The sequence below is a fragment of the Channa argus genome, chromosome 6 (assembly GCF_033026475.1).
Source record: "Channa argus isolate prfri chromosome 6, Channa argus male v1.0, whole genome shotgun sequence".
Taxonomy (NCBI): Eukaryota; Metazoa; Chordata; class Actinopteri; order Anabantiformes; family Channidae; genus Channa; species Channa argus.
The window spans coordinates 27,832,676-27,857,096 of NC_090202.1; the positions used below are offsets into that span (position 1 = coordinate 27,832,676).

Consider the following 24,421-nt stretch of genomic DNA (forward strand, 5'->3'; position numbering starts at 1 on the left):
GAAACTTTTGAAATATTTGGATAAAACTAATATAAAGCTGAGAGAAAATAAAAGATCTAGAAAATATTTTGGTGTATTCAGTTTATTTTATTTCTAATCTTCAAACGTGTACAAAAACAAGAACATTTGTCTGGATTCAAAATCAGCTTTTGAAATACTAAACAATGATCAAGTCAAATAATTGAACTTAAAGTGAAATGGTTACATGGCAGTTGACGAAGTTTCCCTTTATAAATATTTTTCTCAGAGCTTTAAAACGTGTTTTTCCTTCATGATCATGAAACCACCTGGTGATGGCAGGTTTCGGAAATTAACTTCTTCCACATCTTGCCCTGAGAAATTTAGACATTTGGGTTTTATCAGGTCAAACAGCTCCAACAAACTATGTACAAAAACGTGCGACATGATTTCAAACTCTTCAGCAACTTTAACACAAACCAGACCTGGGAACAGTTTCATTTTACCGACACTGTTAGCAGATGTTGAACATTTAAAAAAGAAAAGGAAATGTAGGTAGCACACTGTTTTTGCTTCAACCCTTCTAATGCACATCACGAAACCTTCTCTCTGATCATTTTGAAAATCCCCTTCGTTTTAAGGCACAAGTCTGAGTGACAACCAAACACTTAGCTGCACAAGTGAACACGTCTGTCTGTGCAAACACGGAGGAAAGTCTCTTTGTCTCTTTGAATGAGATTTGAGCTGCAAACAGAAAATCCATCATGTAGATATTTATTTGGTTCAACTTTAAGTTAATGTTCTTTAGAAACTTTCAATTCCAACTGCTCACGAACTGGACTAACGCAGATGTCATCTCAACTGTGATGGATTGTCTCTTTGCAGAAGCTTCATGTCTGCCAGATGATTTTCATACAAGTTGATTGGCTGCCAATTAAGTTGAAACTAGTTTCATGAATCTAAACGCTGCTACGTTCTAGAAAAGGTCAGCAGTGATCTGCATTTTGGGCTAAAAAAGACATTTTAATTTATTGCAAATATACGTTTTATCATGTTGCAAATAGACAGGTAGTGATTAATGTTAAATACTTCATATTTTTGACATGAATGGCAAAGTATTGTACACTTTACTAGCAGATTAGTTACATTAGTGCAGAAAGACAAATCTTCATCTTAACCTTCAGATTGTTAACACTCATTTCTCTAAGCATGTAGGTATTTTCTGGTGTCAGTTTTGGTATTTGGACATCTGAGTTTCAGAAACTTGAAGGACCTACATGTTGAACTGTCCCTGAATGTTGGTACTAAACCTCTGGAGGCCAAAAGACAAGTACTGTGGACACTGTTGTTGTAGCTTTACGCCGTAACACAGAGTTTTCAGCAAATAAGATACTTCTGATGTCCATCAGTGGCCAAACGTCTCAGAGATATATGAAGATATAAAAGTATAATGACATATTACAACTTGTTTTTAGGGTCCACACATTCCGTTTATACTTTCTATATTTTAAACGGCATTAGGCTCCAAGACGTTTCTGCATGGCATGTAAAGAAGTCAGTATAAAGGTTCTCCTGGATATGTTGTGGAAATTTAACAATCTGCATCAAAAAAGTGAATCAGATAGTAAACAGAAGAATTAAATACAGATGTAACAAATATGACAAGATACTTGTAAATCATATGGTTTTGTCCCAGGGTGAAATGAGGATTTACATCCTTGTTTGCAGTTTCTTGGAGTATTACACAATCTGCTAATTTAAATACTGATCATCCTCCGTCTGTTTCCATATATGAATGATGCCTTTACTGATAATAAACTTCAAGTTTGCTTAGTACATGTAATTAAATTAAACTTCCCTCTGACTTCACAACATTAAACTCTCTCTCTACTTCTAGTTGGAAGCAGAGAAATATTTCAACATCGGAAAGTCAGAGGGTTTAAAAGCATTCGTGTACATTTGCACCCAGTCGGTTTAAAGTCAGATAAGTCCAGGATGAGTCTGATGGTAAAATATCCCACATTTATCCCTTTATTTTGAAAAAGCAACAGGAATTTTTTAATGCTGAAATGTCAGTTTTATCGACCTGTTTTCAGGGTTTAATCTTGATGCTGCTCCATTAATCTGCCTCTTTTCTAGATACTTGGTTCTATTTTAAACACATTGAAATGTACACATTCTTAGCGTCACATGACGAGTTGTAAACCTCCAATCTGTCGAGCCTGAGAAAGTGCTTTGTCTAAACTCAGTCTTTGGATGATCTTCAGGTAGGTGGGGGTCCGTTTATGTACCTCAGTGCCAGATGGAAGCTACGGTGCATCCTGCTGCTGCGGTGACACGGCGGCTCCAGCGCGACCCAGATCAGACAGGCCAGCAGAGCCAGAGCTGCAGCCAGGAGGAGGTAGTGGAGGGGTGAGGGGAGCAGGGAGGAAGAGGAGGACGCCCTGCTGCTGCTGCTGCTAGAGGTCACACTGTGGACAAGGAAGAGGTGGAGCTGTTAGAGTCTGGTTCTCCTGCTGTTCAGAATCCTCTAACTCTGGCAGAGTTAAGATCCAATGTCTCATCTGACACTAGAGCCAGAAAGTCCACATTTAGTCGACGGGTTCAACACGAATGTTGAAGCGTAGGGGAAGTTCTACTTTAGGGAGCACACTGCTTCTCCACATCATGTGGAGGCATTAAGTTCAGATGGCATCTGGAGGAGCAAGACTAAAACGTCTGTAGTATGAGCCACCAAATGACACCAAAGCTGAACAATTCCTCCGGATGATGTCACCTGGAACAGTTTTTCGCGCAGTGATACTTTAAAAGGTATCATCATCATCATCCACATACATCTGATGCTCAAACTACAACCACAGGATGGGAGTCGATCATGAATGAGGTCATCCTCTAAACCTACCTACTGTTCTGCTCATTAGCTGATCAGGTGTCTTCAGCTAATCAGAAGCTGAATGACGGCATCTTCCAACTTCTGAGTGGCTGAACACACCTTATGCACATAATCAGCAGGTGGTAGGTTGGAAAACAAGCGGACCACAGTTCCCTGAGGACCAGGCTTTGTAATCCCTGCTCTAAGGAAACTTGATATAAAATGTATCTGCTACAAAAAGCTACAAATTGATGTCATTGACTCAGCAAAAGTACAATTGGATCCTCAGAACATCAGTAATATTGGTGCCAGAATTTAGTCCTCAAAGTTCAGTGAACATCCAAACAATTCACAGCTGCTTTCTTTTTCACTGGGAAAGTCCTTGAAGACTCTCCTCACTTTTAATAAAACTTGGAGATAATCTAATTGAAGTGATTCAATATGAAACATTTTAGTTACTTCTCTTCTGGCAGCTCTTTCTTCAAACCTGGTTCAAATGCACTTTTTTTTTTGTCCTTGTGATGTCAGATTCCTTATAACTTCAAGCCAAAGATTTTCTGCTAATCGATGAAACTTCGATGGTGGTGCTGATCTGCTCTACGTGAATAAAGAAGAGACACTGTTCTGCTCATAGCTACGGTTTTGGAAATATCCTGCAAATTATGGACATTAATAAAAAAAACAAAAACCTATTCATCTGAACGTTTCTGCATTTCCTCACCTTTGTTCAGAGAGATGCTCCAAATCTTCACAGAACCACAGTTCTTCTTCAGCCTGAAGAACAGAGAGCTGCCGTTAGTGCTCAGTGGTTTCAGGCCACGAGTTTCTCATGAAAACTACAGATATATCAGCTTACAAACATCTGGCTACAACATCAGCTTTAGTTGGCTCACATTAGTTTAGTTTTAGTAATTGTACTTAATGTTTCAATTTGTTTCAGATTGACAAAACCTGTTCGCACGGAAAAGGAAAAATGAAAATTATTTTGAACCATTCACGTCAGGCCACATCAGCCCTTCGTGTTTAATTAAAAATGTTGATAACAGACAACAACAGTCACAGGTTGGAGTTTCCTTTGTCTTTTTTCTCATTTTACTTTCTCAGTAACAGTTATGTAAAGTCGATTCTGTTTGGACTTTTGGGTCCAAATCGTTTTCATAATAATTTGTTGTTCAAAAAAAAAAAAAAAGTCCCCTCCTGAGTTCATGTCTGTGTATTTCAGAGTAAACTTTTTCAAATATTTGAACTAAATCTGAAAAAATAGCCTGAGAAAACTATTGAAAATCTATTGAAGCAGTAAGGTGGGAGATGCCATTGATCTCAGGCCAAACTGAACTCCATCAGTCTGGGAAGTTACAAAACTGTTTCCGGGGCTGCACAGAGACACGGTCTACAAATCGAGAAGATTTGGAACAGTAAACCTTCCCACTAGTGTCCGACCCTCAAAACAAGTCCAGGAAAAGACAAACTACTCATCCAAGTAAAACATCCAATTACCTGCAGCTCCTTTCACTTCAATATCAGGATCTGTGTTTGCGACTCTACATCAAATCAGATTCAGACTCGACGGTCAAACACGGTGGTGAGAGTGTGATAATGTGGCGACGCTTTGCTGCGGAAGAACATCAGCTCATCATTCTGAGTGAAGCCCAACAACATCTGGGCTACGCAGAAGACAATGATCCCAAGTGTAAGAGGAAGTCGATCTGAGAACAACTCTAGACCCATGTCCAGCCCTGAACCAGCAATAAATTTAAGGGGGTTGTTACATTTTCACACTGGGGATTTGGTTCCTGGAAAACGTTTGGCCCAAGTAAAACATGATAATCCTTTTAAAACTGCATTATGATTCTAATCAGGTTGTTTGTTTTATGTTGGATTTAGTTTGAACTGAGATGCACACATACAAACATTATTCCTCTGAGAGCACTGACAACATTTTAGGAGTCTGCTGCCCAATCATAACTCAATACCAGATTAATTTCAGCTCTTCAGTTACTGTGCCTTAACGACAGGATCAGTCACTTCTTTGTTTCTGGGTGAAGACAACTGAGCAGCGGCTCACCTGTGGATCAGTTAGACACATCGAGCTCGTGCACTCAGAGGCTTTGAGGTCGTGTCGCGATGACAGGGAGGGGGCAGGAAAAGGCTGCGGTGTGTCGTCTTCACTTTGACGTTGGCGTCCGCCAGGGTGGCCCTGTAACAAACACCACAACGAGACACAAGTATGAGGATGTTACATCTGATCAGACTGTTTAACGGGTTTAAGCTTTTGTCCGTGAACATGCTCCGACACGTCCGTAAACAAGTGCCAAACCCTGACTGGCTGCAGTTTGAGTTCAGCTGCTGTCCTCCCACACCCAGAGCTCTTCTTAATGCTGACAAGTCAAGACGAAAGTCTTTTAGCAAATCAGTCTTAAAAAAAAAAAAATATCTATATCTATCTATCAAGGTACTAAAGCAAAGTTGTTGTTTTTTGTAATTCTTTGTTTGGTTCACAGATGTTCTGCACAGCAGCTTGTCCTGGAGGAGGACTAACTCTTTCCCCTTTAGAGCTTTTTGGGGAGATTCTCTAATACAATTCAAGGGGTCACTATCATACACAGCAAAATACATGATTAGTAAAACTGAGCAAACACTGTCATCAGTTACCACAAAGCTGAAGTGGCACAGAACGGTTTGGATATGAGCTTCTGCAGAAAAATCGATTAAATTCTTGATTCTGTCCTTTGCTGCTCTCAAATCTGGACTTGCAGGTTGATTTGTTCTCCGATTACTTACTGATAGTTTTGTCAGTGACGAACCTCCATTAGGAAGTTTCAGTGTGTGAACGCACAAACCCACCTTTAAAACAAATCACACTTTGTCTTAACCTGAAACCACTTCAGATAACGGTATAAGAAGCAGAAACAGAGGAAAAGCAAAGATGAGGAAAGGATGTAAAGAGGAAGTCGCTGCACTTCTCTCCTGTTTTTATGACCACAATTAAAAGTGCAGCCACACTTGCTGCACAAATCAAGTCTTTACGGATTCATTTGGCAGCGCAAGGAGCAACGGGCGAGGAAGATGGAGATAAACGCACTCTGACCACTAATAAGAGAGACGGAGGCCAGTGAAGCCGTATGGAAAGCAGAGACATAAATCTGAAGTGGGCACAGAGAAAAATAAAGGCTGAGGATTCTGAACGGTGTGTGTTGCACTGTGATGACAGTCATGTGCAAATGTTTGCATCCCCTTATTTTGAAATGGGAAAAAAAAAAAGTTGTTGAGATACTGCACTCGTAAAGCTCTGCCCACACACACACACACACACACACACACACACGATATTCATGTGACGCCATGTGATGAATGTCAATGCTCAGCTCCACATGAAAACCAGCTCACATGGGATAAGTGACAAATATATTTGACCATACTTGTTATACGGTACATTTCTGCTTGTGCAAAGCATATTAGTAGTAAACTTATGAGAAGTATGTGATTAGATTTTCTAGAACAGTAAGTGTATCTGAAAGTACTGTATCTTTTACTTGATCAATGTATTGTTAATCATATTTAATAAAACTTCTTTTCAAATACATTTTGAATCAGGCCATCATTCTAAATACAAAATAAAATTGCTTTAATAACACTTAGGCTCAATCACACGCTGAAAAGAGTATAAACATTGATATTTTATGTAAAATATTATATTGTACATATGTTCACAATATGCTTAAACTGCATGCAATTTGCAACAATATACTGACAATAGACAGACAAATATACTATTTTAACGCTGAACTATTTTCATGGGCAAAACTACAGAAAGTGTATAAATATACTATATACTTAGAAAATCTTAGTATAAATACTCTCACTGGTCACTTTATCAAAGATTTTCTAAGACCATCTGTACAATCTAAACTTATCCAACACAGCGGCTCTGTTATGAATTCTACTTCTGTCAGTGTTTAAGTTGAAACTGTCAGAAAGCTGATAATTCTACTGTTTATTATTGAGTGGTTAGTGGAATCGTACTGGAAGAGGTGGTTCTAATGTTTTGGTCACTATTTAAAATGAATGAGGGGCTAAAACTTCAATTTACTGCACATAACAAACAAGACAAAGTACTACATTTTTCCAGGGACTTATTTTGGTGGATGAATAATTGGTCTAATAATAATAATTTGTGGCAGAGGACGGCGAGTGTTCATGGTGATGAAGAACACGTCATCCAAACTACAATCACTGATTTTGGACACCGTGGAACCACAACTTCAGATATTCGCCCAAATCAATCCTGTTTGTGCGTTTTCATCGAATTCATCAGATCCGATAAAAAAAGCAGACTTAACGCGGCCAAGTTAATTATAGCTTCGGACTTCACCCACCTCCCCGTCAGTCTGCACAGCTTTGGAACAGGAAGTCTGGACTCCCAGCCACGCTCTCACGCGTCCACTGTCGAAGCCGACTGGCTCGCTGTCCTGTCCCTCAGGAGTCGAGGTCATCCACTGGTCCTCGGGGACCAGATCCCCAGGCTGGGTGGGCGCCACAGGTGAGCAGACACTGGCATAAGCATCGTCCACACATCCCTCAGGTTGCTGCAGAGAAGCAGATTATATAACGTGAAAAGGTGATAAAAAAATAAATTCTCACATGTTGTTAAAGGACAGATTTACTGAGACGATTAAATGATGTCAACGTTCCAAATGGGGGAAAAAAGAAAAGGAAAAAAAACACATTTGTAACTAAAACCGAGTCTGATGCAAAACCACAGTCACAAACTGGTTTAATTTTTACAGCCCAATATCACAAATCTGTTTCAACTTGTAAAAGCGTATGAGACAGTCTGTCCTTAGACTGTCAAATGAGATGAGGAGAAACTCCTCCAGTAAAAGACAACTAGAAGACTGGACAGAGGAGACAGTTTTTCCTGAGGAAACTCAGATCAGTCTGCAGCTGCTCATGCTGTTCTTTGTGGTGGGGACATCAAGGCCTGGAGGTCAGCAATCACAAGTTGATGAGGATGGACTAAATACCCCTGAGGTGTTCCTGAGACATCGCTAGAAGGGGATGGACACGAGGTCACAGTGACCTTGACCACAACCAAAATCTTATCAGTTAATTATGGACTACAAGTGGACATTATACAGAAATTGCCTCAAGGTGTCCCAGCAATATCACGAGAATGGGATCACAAAGCCTCTGGGTGGACTAATGACTAAACGGTCCCTTGGGCACAGAGAGGTAAAGGCCCCCTCTGATACAGGACATCCAGACTAAAGACAAGATTTTTTGTATTAATTTTTTGTGTCTTTTGTTCTGTTCTGTCTCTTTGCACCCACATGCATCTCTGGTAGTTGAGTCTCTTTGTCTTTAATCTAATTTTAGTCATTATGTTCCATTTGGTAATTTGTCATCACTTTGTGTTAATTTTGTTGCGTCATTGTTTTGTTTCTGTGCATCCTGTGGGTCTTTACGCTCATTTTTGTAACTGTGTCCTCATTTCATGTCATTTGTCCGAGCTCTGGGACTTTCAAACCAGAAATATTAACACTTAACAAAAGTTCTAACCCAAGGCCCTCAGACCTTCTGGGCCTCTGGGCTTGTGTCCAATAAGTATTGCTCAGTAATGCTCCTCCTCTGCATGGAGGAGTTTAATGTAATAATTCATATTTTTTCTGGAGGATTTGCTAGCGGCCTCTTGAAACCCAAACAAACATACCTGAGCACAGGACAGAACTTAAAAAGCTGTTGAGATGCTAAAACCTGTGAATACCGGCTTATAAACCACAGCATCGACGACCCCGTAGAGCTGTCGAAGAAGTTTTTAAGCCAAAGAGGCAAAAGCCCAAAAACGACAGAGTTGGAAACAGTCAAAGCCAAACTCCACTGCTTTGAAGCTAGAAATGAGTGTTTGCGCTGCTGGGGACACGTCCTCAGAGTCGCGGTCAGAGTCCTCACAGTGTACAAGCTCCTGGAGACGAGGTCACACAAAAAAGCGAAACCATGTAGAATCCTTCAGACAAAGCTGAGTGGAGACCAATGGGGGGGGGGGGGGGGGGGGTTGCTGACATCACAGCTTCATAAGACCAATAAATGAATGAGATTTCTTTTAAAAAGAACACGGCAGGAAGACGCCCTGAGCTGAAGCAAACACACACTTTGATGTGTTTGTTGTGATGTTGCAGCTTTAATCAGATGCCAATTCAGTTTTAGGGGGTCTCTGTTCATTTCTCCCCCTGTTTGACTGAACGGTTCACCCACAGTCCAACTGTGTGTGTGTGTGTGTGTGTGTGTGTGTGTGTGTGTGTGTGTGTGTGTGTGTGTGTGTGTGTGTGTGTGTGTGTGTGTGTGTGTGTGTGGGGGGGGGGGAGGGGGGCCACAGGCTACAACATGACAATACTTCTGAATTTCTCTGACAGTTCCTGTCCTCGTCTCCCGTCCTCACCCTGCCTCTCTTCATGCAGCTGCAGACACACTGCACTCTCCCACTCTGGAGTCTCGCCAAAATAAAACTAAAGAAGGTAAAACTGATGTACCTGACAACACATAGACTCGTGGTGCCCCATTGCACAGACTTCATCAATAAATCAGCAGAAGAGGAGGTGAACTGTGGTAACCAGCTCATAAAAGCTGACACCCAGCAATGGAGGACATTTTTATATAGCTGGTGTGTTGCAACATCAGCGGCTGAGTGCGAGTGCGAGGGGGAGACAGATGAAGCCTCTGGGGCAGCAGCATCTGGGTCAGAGCAGAAACAGAAAAGATGGAGCGTGTACAATGAAATTAGAAGACAACCACGTGGTTTTGTCCAAATTTAGATCTGAAGCGGTCCCTTTACAAATGATGCAACGTGTAAATATCTGAGGTCTCGTGGGGGTCCATCAGTCATAACCTCCACACAAGCACAGAAATAATGTACAGCCTCTAGTTTTTTATAATAAACAATACTTATGCATTATGTTCCACAAAATCAATCTGTACAACACACGTTTAATCCTGATTTTATTAATGCAGAGTTCTGCAGCAGATGATTCAAGTCATGAGACAAACGTCTTCTGCCGCGTCTACGTGTAACCAGGCTTCTAATCCGCTTTTATATGAGAAAAGCCTGCAGGCAAATCCAAAACAGTCTGACTAAACCTGGACCTAACACAAGGCAGCTTTCACAGTCTAAAGAAGCTAGTTTATGTTATGCTTATGTATTTCTTAAATTCAAACAGTTTGTCCCAAAGCTCTGACACAGATTTTTTTGCCCAAATAAAAACAGGAAGAGTAAGATAGAGATGTGGACTTGAATCGAACAAAGACTTCAGACTTGAGCTGAGTGACTGTTACCAGCATCAGAATAAATGCAGGCAAACAGTGAATCTCACCTGAACTTGTCTCTTAAATTGTAGATATGAGATTCTGATGTCACTCATATCCACCCCGAGAACGAGAAAAGAAAGTCGGCTGCATAAGATGATAAAAAAAAAAAGAACTAAGGGTTGTCCTCCAGGACAGATGTCCAGTATGTGGAGGCAAAGGAGGAACTGATTAAGCATATTGGTCCATCTTTACCAGCATCCTCCACTTTAATCCCTGAAGGAAAAACATTGTGTGAGTTAAAGGTGCAGAGGGGATCAGTCGGGCTGTCACCACTTAACTGTCATCCATTTTAATAATCGTTCGAGCACCTGGGACTGCATTTCTCACCATTTGCAGACTTTCTACAAACCTATCATTGAAAGAAAATCAGCTGGATGACAAACAGGGAGCTCCACCTCAGCCGACTACATCCAAATAATGATATAATTTGCCCTGCACCAGACATTTTTCTATTTTCTCTCATTTGTGATACTCTTTTTATGACTGAGGACTTTGCTATGTACTTGATTATTTTATTAAATACAGTTTTAATCAGTGCTGATACTTTATGGCAGTGGAATACAGGAGTGACAGTAATGCAGTACAGGACACTTGAGACATACAGGATGTGACCGCGTCTTCCATCACCACACAGTTCAAACTGAGCCAGTGGAGGAGGAACCCAGTTATTCATTGATGCTTTATGTTTGAACAGATTTAACCCGGAAACAAACTGAAACAGCCCAAACTAACTGACCTTCACTACAAGTAAACACAATGTCACTTTACTTATGGTCGGCAGCTCTCGTCTTAACTCACAGGTTTTACAGGTGGAAAAACGTTAGACATGAGCAACATGTGGCAGAAGCTTCAGTACTGAACATAATACTGCTGTGATTTGTTTTGTTCAACAAACACTCACTACTTCCTGTTTTCAGACCAAACCTGGATCCTTATTTTCCTCAGTGTGTGTGCGTGTAGAGACTCACCAGGTCTGCGTCGTCATGATTCGCTGCGTCGTTGCTGAAGTCAGACTGGGAGCCGAGGGAACTGAGGTAGCTCTGCCTCTTCAGGCCGTCTCTGTGACACACACCTGCAAACACACACCCATCACTCACAAAACGAATCATCCATCATGTTTACAGACACTATCGGATACACAACAGATGGATAAGGACAAAATGAAATGAAAGTTCTGTATTGAGATCTCTGTTGTTACAGGTAATACAACAGGTTTGAAAGCAAAGTACTGTTCATTTCTTAGTTGGCAGAACGTAGCTGAGCAAGCGAAGCTTTGTGTCAACTGCTCCATCTTTTCTTACCTGTGCTGGCACTGAAATACGACGAGTCGGCGTCGTCACAGGAGACAGAACGACCAATATCGACTGAGGGGTCCCACTCCAGCCCCTGGTGCTCATGGGTAGGAGATGATGGAGTCGGAGAAGATGGAGGCTGAAAGGTGGAATGTGGGTCTGAAGGCAAAGCCAGGGTGGGGTTAAGTGACCTGCTACAATCTAGAGAAACACTTTGGACAGATACAGATTTACTTTCTATCTGATGGACTGTTGGACATCTTTGTTCACCTTTAGGACTGTCTGCAGTTGCAGGGAGCTCCAGGTTGGTTTTACTAAGTGTTCCCTCTTCCTCCAATAGACTTTCTGAAGGACAACCAGAGTCTGCCGCTTTGGACAGGATGCAGTCATCCTCAAACACCTGCAGCAGGACGACAAAGAGTGGAGGACAAGCAGCACACAATTCTACATACAGTGCAATGCTCACAGGGGCCATGGACAAAGCAGTAGAAGTCCTCATACACTATTAACATGCTCTGACATAAAGCTAATTGTTGCTTTACTGCACAAAGAAATAGTAAAAACAGTCAAGGTGCTACCAAATCTGAGATTCACCCAATGTCCACATCCCTGCAGGTCTCAGCCGCCACTGACACACAGCTCATTCAATATGCAGAAGTACTCCAAATAACAAGGTTTTTAAAAGGGGGCATCTAGTTTAATATACTGTATAAAAGCGTGTTTAATCATTGTGCAGAGTTAGAGTGCAGAGTGCAGACATTACTGGACTACTGAAAACGGCTGCATGGCATCCTCATGCATGACAGGGTGCAGAGGTATGTGTGTGAAAGACAGACATTGACAGTTTAATGAATGACTTTCATTATGCGAAGTGTAGGGAAAAGTTCAAATGGTTGAAATTATTTGAGCCATTGTATGAAAGTCTGCTTCTCCCAAATCCTCAGGCTTTAGAAAAGCACGAATATAAATCACAGGGATGAGCCAGTACGACTAAAACAGTAGTACTGACTGAACACTGGATATTCAGTGACTTGAGTGGCTGAATATAGGTAGGAGCAAAAAAAGTCGGATCCATCTGAAGGTCTGACATGTATGTGTACAGGATCTGAATTTACTTGTACAAAGTTTGTGAAAATACCTGTACAACTACAACACGTAGGTTTGTGTACTCTGAGCAAACTTCAAGTACATTCATTTCATGTATTATTTGTGTACTGTCTGTCTGCGTGCGTGTGCGTCTGCGTGTGTGTACCAGTCTCATGCTGAGCAGCCGGGTGTGTGTTCGTGCTATGTTGTTGTAGATGTGGCTGCAGCGCCGCAGCAGCGCCAGCAGCCGACTCTCTACATGCTGAGCATCAGTCAACTCGCTGTGCTGGATCAGCTCCTCGCCGCGTTGCAGAAGGGCGTTTACACGGCTCGAGTTCACACAAACGCACTGCTGGAACGACTGCACACACACAAAAACACTAAGTAAATACACACGAGTTGAGGGAACGTGGCTGCAGACTCTGACGACAATTTTTTTCTGAATGTTCAGAAATGTACAGCAAAAAACTGGCCTTGTGTGGAGCAGACAAAAAGGAGATGAAACTAATTGTTACATAGTGTAGAAAAAAATTAAAATTCAGCATAGATGGTAAATATGGCATCAACCACAACAAGGCTCTTATGTTTTCACTGAAGCCTCCTCAGGTCGAGCATTTAGTCGTTTAACACACAAACGCACCTGCAGTCGTCTCAGCTTTTCACAGGTGCTTCCATCCAGGTGATCCACTTCAGTCAGGCGTACATCCAGGTCAGTCATCCAGAGTACAAGCTCCTCCCCCTCTGCCTCAAACTCCTCCCACTCTGAGACAAAGAGCTGAGGGAGACATAGTCCGTCCTCAAATTATTACCGATTCACTTTTAGTGACTGCAGGTTAATAAATGACAACATTTTTTACAGCACCAAACAACCTGCTGGATAAAAGTGTCATTCAAGAAAATACTTTTTGAAGTGTTTAGTGCAAAGAGGGAACATTCATATTTACGTACATAAAATAATCCGCTGATAATTTATAGGCAAGTATGATTCAAACATTAAATAGATTTGTTTCCTGACTGAGGCAGAGGTGTCGTCTGATTTCATCTCTATTCACAGAGTAAATGTGTCAAAACATTTAGCAACTAAAACTTGTATTAGTACATCTTCTCAATACAGAACTTTAATTCTTGCTGCTTTTTGAAGATTGAAATAAAAAACAAAAATGCTGCTTATTATACATTCTTAAGCTCCAAGTAGGTTGACTGGGACTCTGACCTTCAGTCTTCCAATGGTGGATTCCAGTTTCGCGTTCACGTTATCCCATCGTTGCCCACAATCCCTGGCTGCTGCCAGCAGTCGAGCCTGCATGACGCCCTGAAACAGCTGAGTGAGCGTTCGATTCTTCCAGGTCAGACCGTCCAGCTGGACAAGCAGAGATCCTGCCTCACACCGCAACCTCTGGACACACAAAGGACAAATACACAACTGCATGTTAAAGTGCCAATAGTCGAACCCATCTGAACCACTGCAGGTCTAAGAAACCGAGTGCAGCCTTTCAGAGATGGTCGTGTGGGTCAGTTCATCGCTCATTCTCCAAAAAAAAAAAAAAAAAAAAAAAACACGAACACGTCTTGTTTCCATCAAACAGCTTCTTAACCAGATCAGATTTTTATGCTGTACAGATATTTTACCTTCAAAGTCAATTTAAAACCTAAAAAAACCAAACAAGTGAAAATTCAGAGGAATAAAACAACCTAAAAAAACCATAAGCTCTGAATTAAACCTCATGCTACGTAAAATTTGAAAGTTATTTCTTAGCAAGTGAATATTATAAAAACTGTTATGATTAGTACCAAAGAACTATAATATTTTCTTTATAGTTAATCATAAGATCATGTTCTATGCAGACAACATGACTCTGTCAATTGCCAAAAACATCTTTGCAGCAGAGTCTGAATGTTTTTTTTTAGCTCAGGAGATAAAACAGGTTCCTCCACATATTAAAGTGTCCTTGCACAAGACAGAACATCAGGTGCCAATGATGTGTGCTCCTTACTAACTTTGGATAAGCATCTGCAAAAACACAAATACAAATTAAAATAAAAAGTTCTGCTTTGAAATGTTTTGAAATGCCTGATCTTTGTAGACCCCTGATTCCTACATCATGAGTAATTTTAATACAATAACAAAGCAGCAGTAAGTACAGTTTATACAGTAACTTCGTTTTATCAGCATTTTAACTGGGACACACTGATCAGTCACCCAACTGATTTTTATTTAATTTGGCTTGTGAAAAAGCATAGCTAATGCAAGTAGCAGAGGCTTTTTGTACTTACAGATTACTCATAAACCTGCAGCTTCAATAAAACAACAGAAGGTGACTGATAAACTAACGTTTGGTCAAGTTCTGCGACTGCTGCCTCGCTGTGAAGAGGACAGGTGAGGATCAGATTTCCCAGCAGCAGCCAACCAGTTTAATACTGAACAAACAAGGCTTTAGTCATAGTGGACGTGTGCTCTACTCTGCTGCACAATCACACCCACTTTGATTTAAGGTGGTAAGACCCGTTAGGTTGCACATAAATACTGCCTTCATCAAGCTTTACAGCTAGAAGCCAACTGATATTTACAGTCCAGCTGAATTATGCACTTGAACTTTAGCCCAACTTTACCCCAAACCTTGTTGGCCTTTACTTGTGCAAGTCATAAGACAAATGTTGAGATTTAGGACACACACACCAGTTTTCACAATGACGTACAAGACAGAAGAGATTTAGAGCACAACAAATACACAGGGCAGTGCATGTGGAAAACTAAGGCTGAGAATTCAATGAAATGTGGTCAAAAAAAAAAAAAAAAAAAAAAACACAACACAGGCAAAGAGCACGAAAAACTTTGTAAAGTGTATTTCTTCCAAATAAAAATATGTATTCAGTTCATTTTATGTTGACTTGCAACGCGTAATACACAAGCTCAATTAAATTTTACTTTGAATGCGTTTGTGTCTTATTTGTCCTCACTTCAAACTTTCTCAATTCTTCCTTAGCGGTAATGTAGGTGACACAGGTGCAGCTGAAGGAAGTGACTGCTTGCTCGGCCAATTGCAGCCAAGCGTCCAGGTGGGCGTGTTCCTTCATAAACTCATGCCAGAGGATCCACCTGTGCTCCAACCTGGGAAGACAGACACAAAGACACAAGCAGTTTCTCAATATGCGTTCTTCTCTGACTTTGACTGATGATGTTTCACAAGTCCAAGTACTGTTCCAATTTGCACCTAAACAAGTACAGATCAAATACCCAGAAGTGTTCTCACACCGCTTATTCTATCCAGGATGCTTTGGGAGCAGACTGGTGAACCTGGCTACTGCAAGTCCACACAGGAGAGCCTTGCACCCCCAACCTGCAATCTTGGCAGAGAGTTTAAGCAAAGCTCAGAGCTGATTATGTTGAATCCTAGTATTGCTATTGCTCTACTTTATCATGTATTAATATATTTTCATGTGAGAATGTACCTTTAGATTTGTAAATGTGTAATACGTTTGTCCAAATCGGTTCTACTTGTCAATTTTATTGGGTGTTTTTGGCACCGTGAAAACTGTTCATTAACACACAACAGCGGTCACGTCAGCGGTTTTACCACTAGCTTTGTTCTAAGTAGCATTTAAATAAGTTATTATTCACTTTGGAAGACAAAGAGCATTTTGACCCTTGGATTCACACAAATCAACACAGAAATGCACATAAAAGGGTGATATCAATAAAAAGGCAGCAGAAAAGTGTAAATTGCATTGTTTTTTAACAAACATGCAGCCTTCAAGTTTACTCTTTATCACAATCACAGATTTCCTTTTGTGAAAGTCAGTTTTTGTAACACTTAAGATTATTTTGTCACGGTTCATCAACTGTACAGTTGTGTTTCAGTCTAATTATCAGTACTGAGGTAAGTTGCTGCTGTCCAATTTGTAAATAGTCCCGTCCTCAGAGTCTGGACTCTGTGTTCTGAAGCAAACATGGTGGATTTGCTCTCAATGCAAATCAATTTCCCCAGAACTTTTTAAGAAATGACAAATGACAGCACTGAATTATGGAAACCATGAATATGTGATATTTATCAAACGAACAAAGAGTCTTGAGGACACTCACTCTCCACATCCATGCAGGTCTCCATCTTGGGTCCAGCCGCTGTGCACTCGCTGCATTTCCTCCAGATGAGACTCGGGAAAAGGAAAGAGAGACTCTGACAGATCCATGACCAACTTCATGTCCATCACGTCCTTTGCAGGTACAACATCACTTCCTTTAGGGGTGACGTTACCATGGTCTTCTGAAGGGGCTGGTTTTACACCAGGCATCCTGACATCACGTCAAAGTTACCTGCTGAGAAACACGGCAGACGTTAAAAGGTTACTTAATATCTCCCCATGTCAAAGGACGACAAAGGACCAGAACCAATGCTTTCAAATGTTTAAGGATAAACTGGCTCAAAGAAATCAGTTTGTCTCTGACACTTTGGACATTCGTTAACTCGTGGACCGTCAATGTCAGGATTGGAGCTGGGTGAAAAGGTTTTGGTTTGAATGGTGTGAAAAAGGCCAGGATCTTCATGTTTGCTGGTTGAAGACAGACATTGCTGCAACACACACACGAACTTATGCACGAGTGTCTCTGCGTCTTTGCCGACGTGGAGCCAGAAATGTTCTAAGTGGCTGGAAAGCAAAAGATGGTAGAAACATTACTGAGGAGCAGATTTGCATGTATGAAAAGAAATCATTTACATGGCACATTGAGTTCAACAACTAGTTCACTGGCAGCCAGTGTGCAGCTCTCAGCAGCTGATCAGCTGATCCACACCTTCTTTTTGGGGCCTCCATCAACACAAGAGTTTGTTTTTGTCACACCAGAGATTTTCTTATTGAATGTGAAAATGAGGATTTGGGGAAGAAAATAACATGATCCTGAGCAACAGCTGTGTGGGAATAAAGTTCAGCAGTTAAACTGTGTCCTGACTGTAAAACAACCTTCATACAGCTGCTCACACAATAAAAGGCTGTTACAATATACAATGTAATATATATTGCAGTTATGAGGGTGAATATCCATAGGTTTCTACATTGCTGGTTATATTTTATCCTGCTGTGACTCCACTAAATGACCAGAATTACTCATTTGGACACAAAGTTTTGCCACAGAGAAATGGTTTCAAATGTTACACGAATCATGTGAACACAGCATGAAAGTTGAGAGAAACCGAAAACGGCTGGAAGTAACAAAATATTAAGCAAGAGACAACAATTCAGCTCCAGCTGAGACAAAGTATTACTCCTAAAAATTAGCACCGATTAAACTGTGCTTATGGAAATGATTTAATAACAATGTATATTTGAGTAGAAGCTCAGAGGCAGGTGGAGAACAACTAATGACGGCTTTGACATCACTAAAGCTCAAGTTCACGTCAACCAACACAAACTCCCCATCACTGAGTGTGTTATACAATAAGACAGATGCAGACTTTAGTTATGATATAGTTTAAAACAGCCCGTTTTTTTCCCCTTTTTATCAAACTTTAGCCGACAAGTTTAGCAACACAAACCTGCTGACTTGCACAATGCAGAGCATGAACACAGAAATGTGGATCTCCTGCACTGAACAGGCTGTAGACACAATCCAAGCAGCATTTGTGTTTATTCTTAAACGTCCTGCACATAATCCAGACCGATGGAGACGTGTTTGGAGGGTCGCGAGGGGGCAGGAACCTCAGAAGTGGGCTAAATTCTGGAGAGTTCTGTGATCCAGCATCCAGAGACAGAACAGAGACAGTTTCACCTCAGACGAAGACAATTACCACCTCAGTCTCAGGAGAACAAACAGAGATATAAAAATCTGTTCAACATGTGCACACACACACACACAGTTTCCCCCCAGTGAGCTCAAAGTGTGAATGGAGCTCCATTATGTTTCGTTACTAGACAGACACAAAGACAGAATAAATAAAAAAAAAAGAAGCGAGCATCTTTTCTGTTGATGAGTCACCAGCTGCCTGCAGCTCAGAGCTGAACAACACACTGTAGTGCAGATAGGCGCACACACACACACACACACACACACACACACACACAGCTGGTTTAATGACTGTTGTGGACCTTATTTTTCATTCATTCCATTTTTGCTTTTGGCTCCTAACGGCTGATCCCTGTCACAGCCACCGTGTAACACACAAGTCAGACGTCTCTGCAGACTCCATTAAGGTCAAGTCCTCTCTGGGGTTTTTGTGGGCAGCGTGTTGGTATCTGAACCTGGCAGAAGTTCACATTTTACACATTTGTGTAAACTCAGTATCTTCAGGATCATATTTCCTTTGTCAACTATTACTTCACATTTCTACCAAACTGCATCTGAGTGAGGGCGAACACCAACAACAGGTTTGTGTCTGGTAGTTTTCCAGGAGTAGACATGATCTGAATATGGGAAGAATGGAGTGAGCTCATAGACCCACACATGAAACATAATTTGCATCAGCTGGAAGGCAGGATTACAGCTACTCAACCAGACAAAGAACTGCATCCTGTCCAAGGACCTGTTACTGCAGCAACACACTGAATTATGAACTACTGCTTTCACTTAGACATTAGACAAGGAAAATAACACATATCAGGACCAACAGGCGGCCGAGTAAGACTAACATCAGTCGCTCTTCTCTTTAACATAACTGAGCATCTAACTGGAACTCAGCCGTCATCCATGTTTGCTGATCGTGAAAGCTGCCATTCCAATAAGCAGCACATCGTTTAAGATTTTTAGAAATGACCAATCTTCGCTGGGTCACATCCTGAGGTCACATCCATGGCATTTGGTCAAAAACTGTACTTTAGTAAAAGTATAAAGACTCTGAAATTTCTACTTGAGTACATTGTTTAGTTGTATTTTAGTAAAAGCATTGAGCATGATTTATATTTTACTTAAAATAATAAAACTATTTCACATTTTTTTTTCTCCGTCCTTCTCTGTGGACCAGTGCTGCTTCATGTTTGTGGGGACATTAACTAATTGATGGTAACAGACCTGATGTGTTTTGAACATGAGAAGAAGAGGAAGGAAATAAGTTCAGAAAGCCAAACAGTAAAATTACTACATACCAGCTCGGTTTGACTGCTAATGTGTCAAAGAACTCTATTAAATCAGACCAGGGGAAGCTGACTATTCGTTTTCATAAAAAAATAAGTAAAATTAAAAAAAAAAAAAAAAAAAAAAAAAGGTGTAAAGTGACGTGATTGTAACCGACTAGAAATTGAGTGGAGCAAAAAGCCAAAGTAAAGTAGCTGTAATTAAATATACTTAAGGTAAAGATACATGAAAATGTACTTAAGTACAATAACAAAGTACTTCTATTTCTGTCTCACAGGGTCCTGAACAGAGTGGATATGGTTAAAACGAACACAAAAGGCCTCTTGACATTGCAGTTCCCTAAACTGGGCCAAAAAAAAAAAAAAAAAAAAAAAAAAAAAACATATTTTTTTTCAAACCCATTTTCAGAGACATTAATCACAGTCAGTCTCTCGTCATTTGTTAAATGATTAACAGCATTCTCACACTTTTAATACGGAGTCAGTCCAGTTCTTCAAGATCCTGTTTCAACAGGAAATCCATCAGAATAAAAGCACCACACTCTGAAAATGCTACTTCAACATTTCCCCAAATGAAAAGACACATTTTTGCGTCAGCCATAATTTGCATTAGATTAATTTGTTTCAAGATAGACACACTGCCATTTCTAAGCCAAGTGGGTGGAGAAGGAGACATTTTCCTTATCAGATTCTCTTCTGTAGGTCTGCTTTAATTCAATGAATTCAAAGACAATCTAGTTTCAGGAACCGTTATCTTCAGCGTCTGAAGTTCTGCTGCTTACATGAGAAAACTTTAAGGTCACAAAGTGTTTGGGTTGGATTTTAAAGCTACTTTGACTCCGTTTTATCAGGTGGTTTTTGCTGATGCTGCCTGCAGATATTTGTCATTTGATACCAGCAAATAATATTTACTTGATGCATGTGATGTGTAAGTCGCTGCAGACTGCAGACACACTCGGGTCGGCACAGAGGAACGATTACAGGCAGCTCTACTGTGATATTAAGACCTGCCCCTGCTGAGACATTGAGGACATCACCTCCTCTGCTATTCACAGTGGCACCAAAGGAACTGAATTTAAGTTATTAAGATTAAGAAACTGGCTTTTGTTGGACCTGATAGTGAGACAGAGTTGAGGAGAAGATTAAGATGAGAGGGAAAAAAGTGGAGACTCAGGACTCATTTAAATAAAGCCGGTGCTCTCAGACAGAAATCTGAAGAGAAAACAACTTCTTTGTCCATGAAGGTGGAAAATTGACGAGAGTAAACGTCGGTTAAAGTTCCCTCGAGGCTCCAACCTTCAGTAAAGTACAATATGCTACAGAGCTGAACAAACACCATCCTCCTGATTTATACCAGTCCAGCAGCATCTGAGCTACAGCGGAAATGTTTGTCCTGAGGAGGTGTGGGAGGACAGTTCACAGGTCCAATTCAACACTGGAAAGGGGACATTTTCACTTATTTGGTAAAAAAACATTTCAATGTTGAAAACAATAAAACATCTGACATTGAACACACTGCATGTCGATTTCAGTTCAGGCTCAGCGTGAACATCGTGGCTGTAGTTACAGCACATCAGAGCCGTGCATCTAAAAAGACAAAGACGCTGCAGTCGACTGATAGAAATGTCAATTCCGGACAAAGCAACAAGCTCTACGCACAGAATTACAGGATAACGTCTGGATAATGTTGGGAGCATCTCACTCTGAAGTTTGCCTCCTCTGGATAAAGTCCAGAGAATTTCAGGATTTCAGTGCATGTGTAAGAGGGGTTTTAGTGACACCACAGGTTTGGACACAGCGTCATTATTCGCTGACCTGAATGGACGGATTGAGTACAATGCTAAAAGTAGCTTGATTCCCAAAAGCTGCACATTTTAGCAATTAAGAAAAAGTACAAAAGAAAACAAAGTAGCAGGAGTAAAAGAGTTTGTTTTACCTTCTTCCTCAGTTGTTGGATTATAATTGATGCATTCATGTGTTCATCACTTTAATGTTGCAGATGATTTTAACAAGTTTTTAGAAAACATTTATAACAAATTATGTTTAACACAGGGGATTAATAAAGTCAGATGATTAAAGTGTATTTTGTTGTAGTCAGATACTGAAATGTGGCTACAATTAATAGATACGTGTAGTTGAGTAAAATTACCACGTTCCAGAGGCAAATACCCTAAAGTCAGAGAATGTAGCTAAAAAAGAAAATATAAAGCAGAAATACCTCAAAATGGTAAAGGACACCTTCTTTTGGTTCTAGTTTGGCTACATTTAACTTTTAAAAGTTCCAGGAAATGCTGAATTTGAACTTGGTCTAAATTCCCTCTTTTTGTGAAAGGTTTCCTTTAGTGCTGTAATATTATAAGAGCATTAAATATAAATGTATAAGGCCGAGTTAAATCGTTTTTTGTTGTTTAAACCTGGAAAGAAATTTGGATTTAGTTGTGACTTTAACCTCTAGAAAACTCCAGTGGAACTGGCATCAAGGATCTTGTGTGCACGGGGAGAGGAGAAGCACTGCAGGCTGGCGAATGCTGGAATGAAGCACTCGAATGCATCATTCCCCGAAGCTGCAGGCGGCGAGGAAATGAGATGAATGGCTCCTATTAAGAGCGTGGCTGCTTGAGAGGGAAAGTGATATTCAGCTGAGGAGGTGATGAAGGTGAGAGGAAGTTACGACCATTAGAAGAAAGACTGATTAAAATAACGTCTGTGTCCTGAGACAAAGTTAATCACGCCGCCTCTGCTCCTCAGCCGAGGACAAACACCTGAAACCTGAGCTTACATGTCCACCCTGTGCCCACATTAAACACCGACAGTGTTGATCTTTAGTGCTTTTCTGGCTGGAAAACGCAGACGCAGTGGTGGTGGGAACGTTGGAGGGCAGCTTTGAAACCATAAAACATTTCTTGGATGATATTCATACAACAGTGGCTACAGTTGGTCCACATCCAGCAGATCAACGTGATCGTCCAGTATGAGGTGCATCAGCGTCCATGTGAAGCTACGGCCGATATTTATTCTCCTTCTAGCTCTGCTCTGGTCCCCAATGTCTCTGACACAAAATGGTGGCAGCCATTGTTACGTTAAAGTGGTCTAGAACAGAAAAATGCATGAAGTGACAGAGTTCTAATAATTAGTAAAAATGGGATCAGTGCAAACATTTGCATCCTCCTTGACAAGTTAATTTCAAATTTACTAGGAATCACTAAGAGTTGTTTCCCTCTTCTCGGCATTTCAAAATAAGAGGATGCAAAGCTTTGCACCCACCTACAGAACACGATCAAACTTCTCCATCAAGACATTTTTTCCCTTCTTACTGCCCAATGTCACCTGTGGTGCAAAGCTTTTGAAAAGTCCTTGGAGACATTAATAGAATGTTTCTATTTTCCTGCTCTCCCCTCGTTGCCTACACCTCCTCCTCTCTGCCTGGGAGTCACTATTGTCTTCTGACAAAAGGAGGCAAACGGGGAACAAACAGCCTCTCTGTCCTGCTCACTGAGGACAGAGAGGGAGGGGGTAAATAAGAGATACCTGCTCTCAGCTATCCGATTGTGTGGAGGGGGATGGGATGGAAATGGAGATGTGAGAATATCTGGAGGACATATAGTTTACAAATCAGCCCTAAAATAACTGAGGATACAGAGTCACAGCCACAGGAGGAAAGAGACACTAGATACTCTGGTTTTAGGTCCCAGTCCTGAGCAATAAAAGAGACATTTGAGCTTCAGTCAGGGTCTGTTAGAGATGCATAAAACTTTTTTCAAGGAGGCATAGAGAAAGACATGGAAATATGAATGAGCTTTTTTCAATCAATTAATATTAAACTTAAGCTCCCTTCAAAACTCATCTGTCATAATAAAGCATTTTGCTTCGACTGTCTTCATTGTCGTCTTGCCTGTTGAGTGATTGTGTTCTTCCGGGGTTGGACTTTGGAGAGCATCATGTTTACCAGACATCCCCTCCCAGCTCCCTACAGGCATTTCTCTCACCTGTTGACTACATATGGTTTCACCTGTGTCAGACTCGCCCTTTACTTCTCTGCCAACTTGAGAAGATGACGGACCAAAAACCACTTGAGCACATACTGACACACCCATGTAAATGTTACAATGACTGTTTGACTACGTTTTTTTCCTCTCATAAAAAATTATTTAAATGTCCTTTATTACGCACCAACACACAGAAACACACTTAATAAAGCTGTTTGACAATCTGCAAGTGTTGGTGGCAGTTTAATCTTTTCAGATCTCAGACAGTGTGATCTTTAACTAAGGTTCAGTTTTTTCTAAGACAACCAGTCAGAGTTTTGTAGCAAAAGTCCAGTTTAAGTCACAGTTTTTGTCTGGACCAAAGGCCGCAAACAGAGAAACACAGGTGTTGTGTTTGGCCAGTCTGTCTCTCGATTCTCACTTAAGACAGTTAGTCAGAACTGTTTTTAATCACTGGAGGAACATTTTTAAACTGAGGAAAACGTTATCAAAAGCCGACTTGGAAATAATTATTCATGCTTTTATTTCTTCTCCACTTGTTCAAAATGCTGCAGCGAGGCTTTTACCAGGAACCTCTAGAACAGCCCATATTACTCTGGTTTTACTTTTACTTCACTGGTTGCCAGTCAAGTCGGGAATTGATTTAAAAATTTGAGCGCTAACGTTTATAACACTACACAAACCGGCTCCTCAGTACATCGCAGACCTCTTGACCCCATACTCTCAAAGCGTCCTCTCCGTTCCTCAAGTCAAATCGTGCTGATGGGTCCAACAACTCGTTTGAAAAGCTCCTGGTTTAGGAGCGTTGC

At 40.9% G+C, this 24,421-nt stretch overlaps 1 protein-coding gene across 3 annotated transcripts in view; it reads right to left on the reverse strand.

The window, feature by feature from the left end:
* Nucleotides 1-81: 81 nt before the first annotated feature.
* Nucleotides 82-24,421, reverse strand: part of si:ch211-137a8.2 (uncharacterized protein LOC777613 homolog) — a 29,604-nt gene continuing 5,264 nt past the window's right edge. Inside the window, exons 2-13 of one of the 3 annotated variants that reach the window (XM_067507354.1) lie at nt 16,649-16,879; nt 15,526-15,676; nt 13,781-13,963; nt 13,208-13,342; nt 12,734-12,928; nt 11,752-11,881; nt 11,491-11,640; nt 11,158-11,261; nt 7,207-7,416; nt 4,896-5,027; nt 3,552-3,604; nt 82-2,429 (exon numbers count right to left, since the gene is read on the reverse strand). In XM_067507354.1, coding sequence (XP_067363455.1) covers nt 2,222-2,429; nt 3,552-3,604; nt 4,896-5,027; nt 7,207-7,416; nt 11,158-11,261; nt 11,491-11,640; nt 11,752-11,881; nt 12,734-12,928; nt 13,208-13,342; nt 13,781-13,963; nt 15,526-15,676; nt 16,649-16,857 — 1,860 coding nt within the window. In that variant the 5' untranslated portion in view covers nt 16,858-16,879 and the 3' untranslated portion in view covers nt 82-2,221. Of the gene's footprint in view, nt 2,430-3,551; nt 3,605-4,895; nt 5,028-7,206; nt 7,417-11,157; nt 11,262-11,490; nt 11,641-11,751; nt 11,882-12,733; nt 12,929-13,207; nt 13,343-13,780; nt 13,964-14,841; nt 14,954-15,525; nt 15,677-16,648; nt 16,883-24,421 lie in introns of those variants that run through there. The other 2 variants (XM_067507353.1, XM_067507355.1) reach the window with 2 other exon arrangements.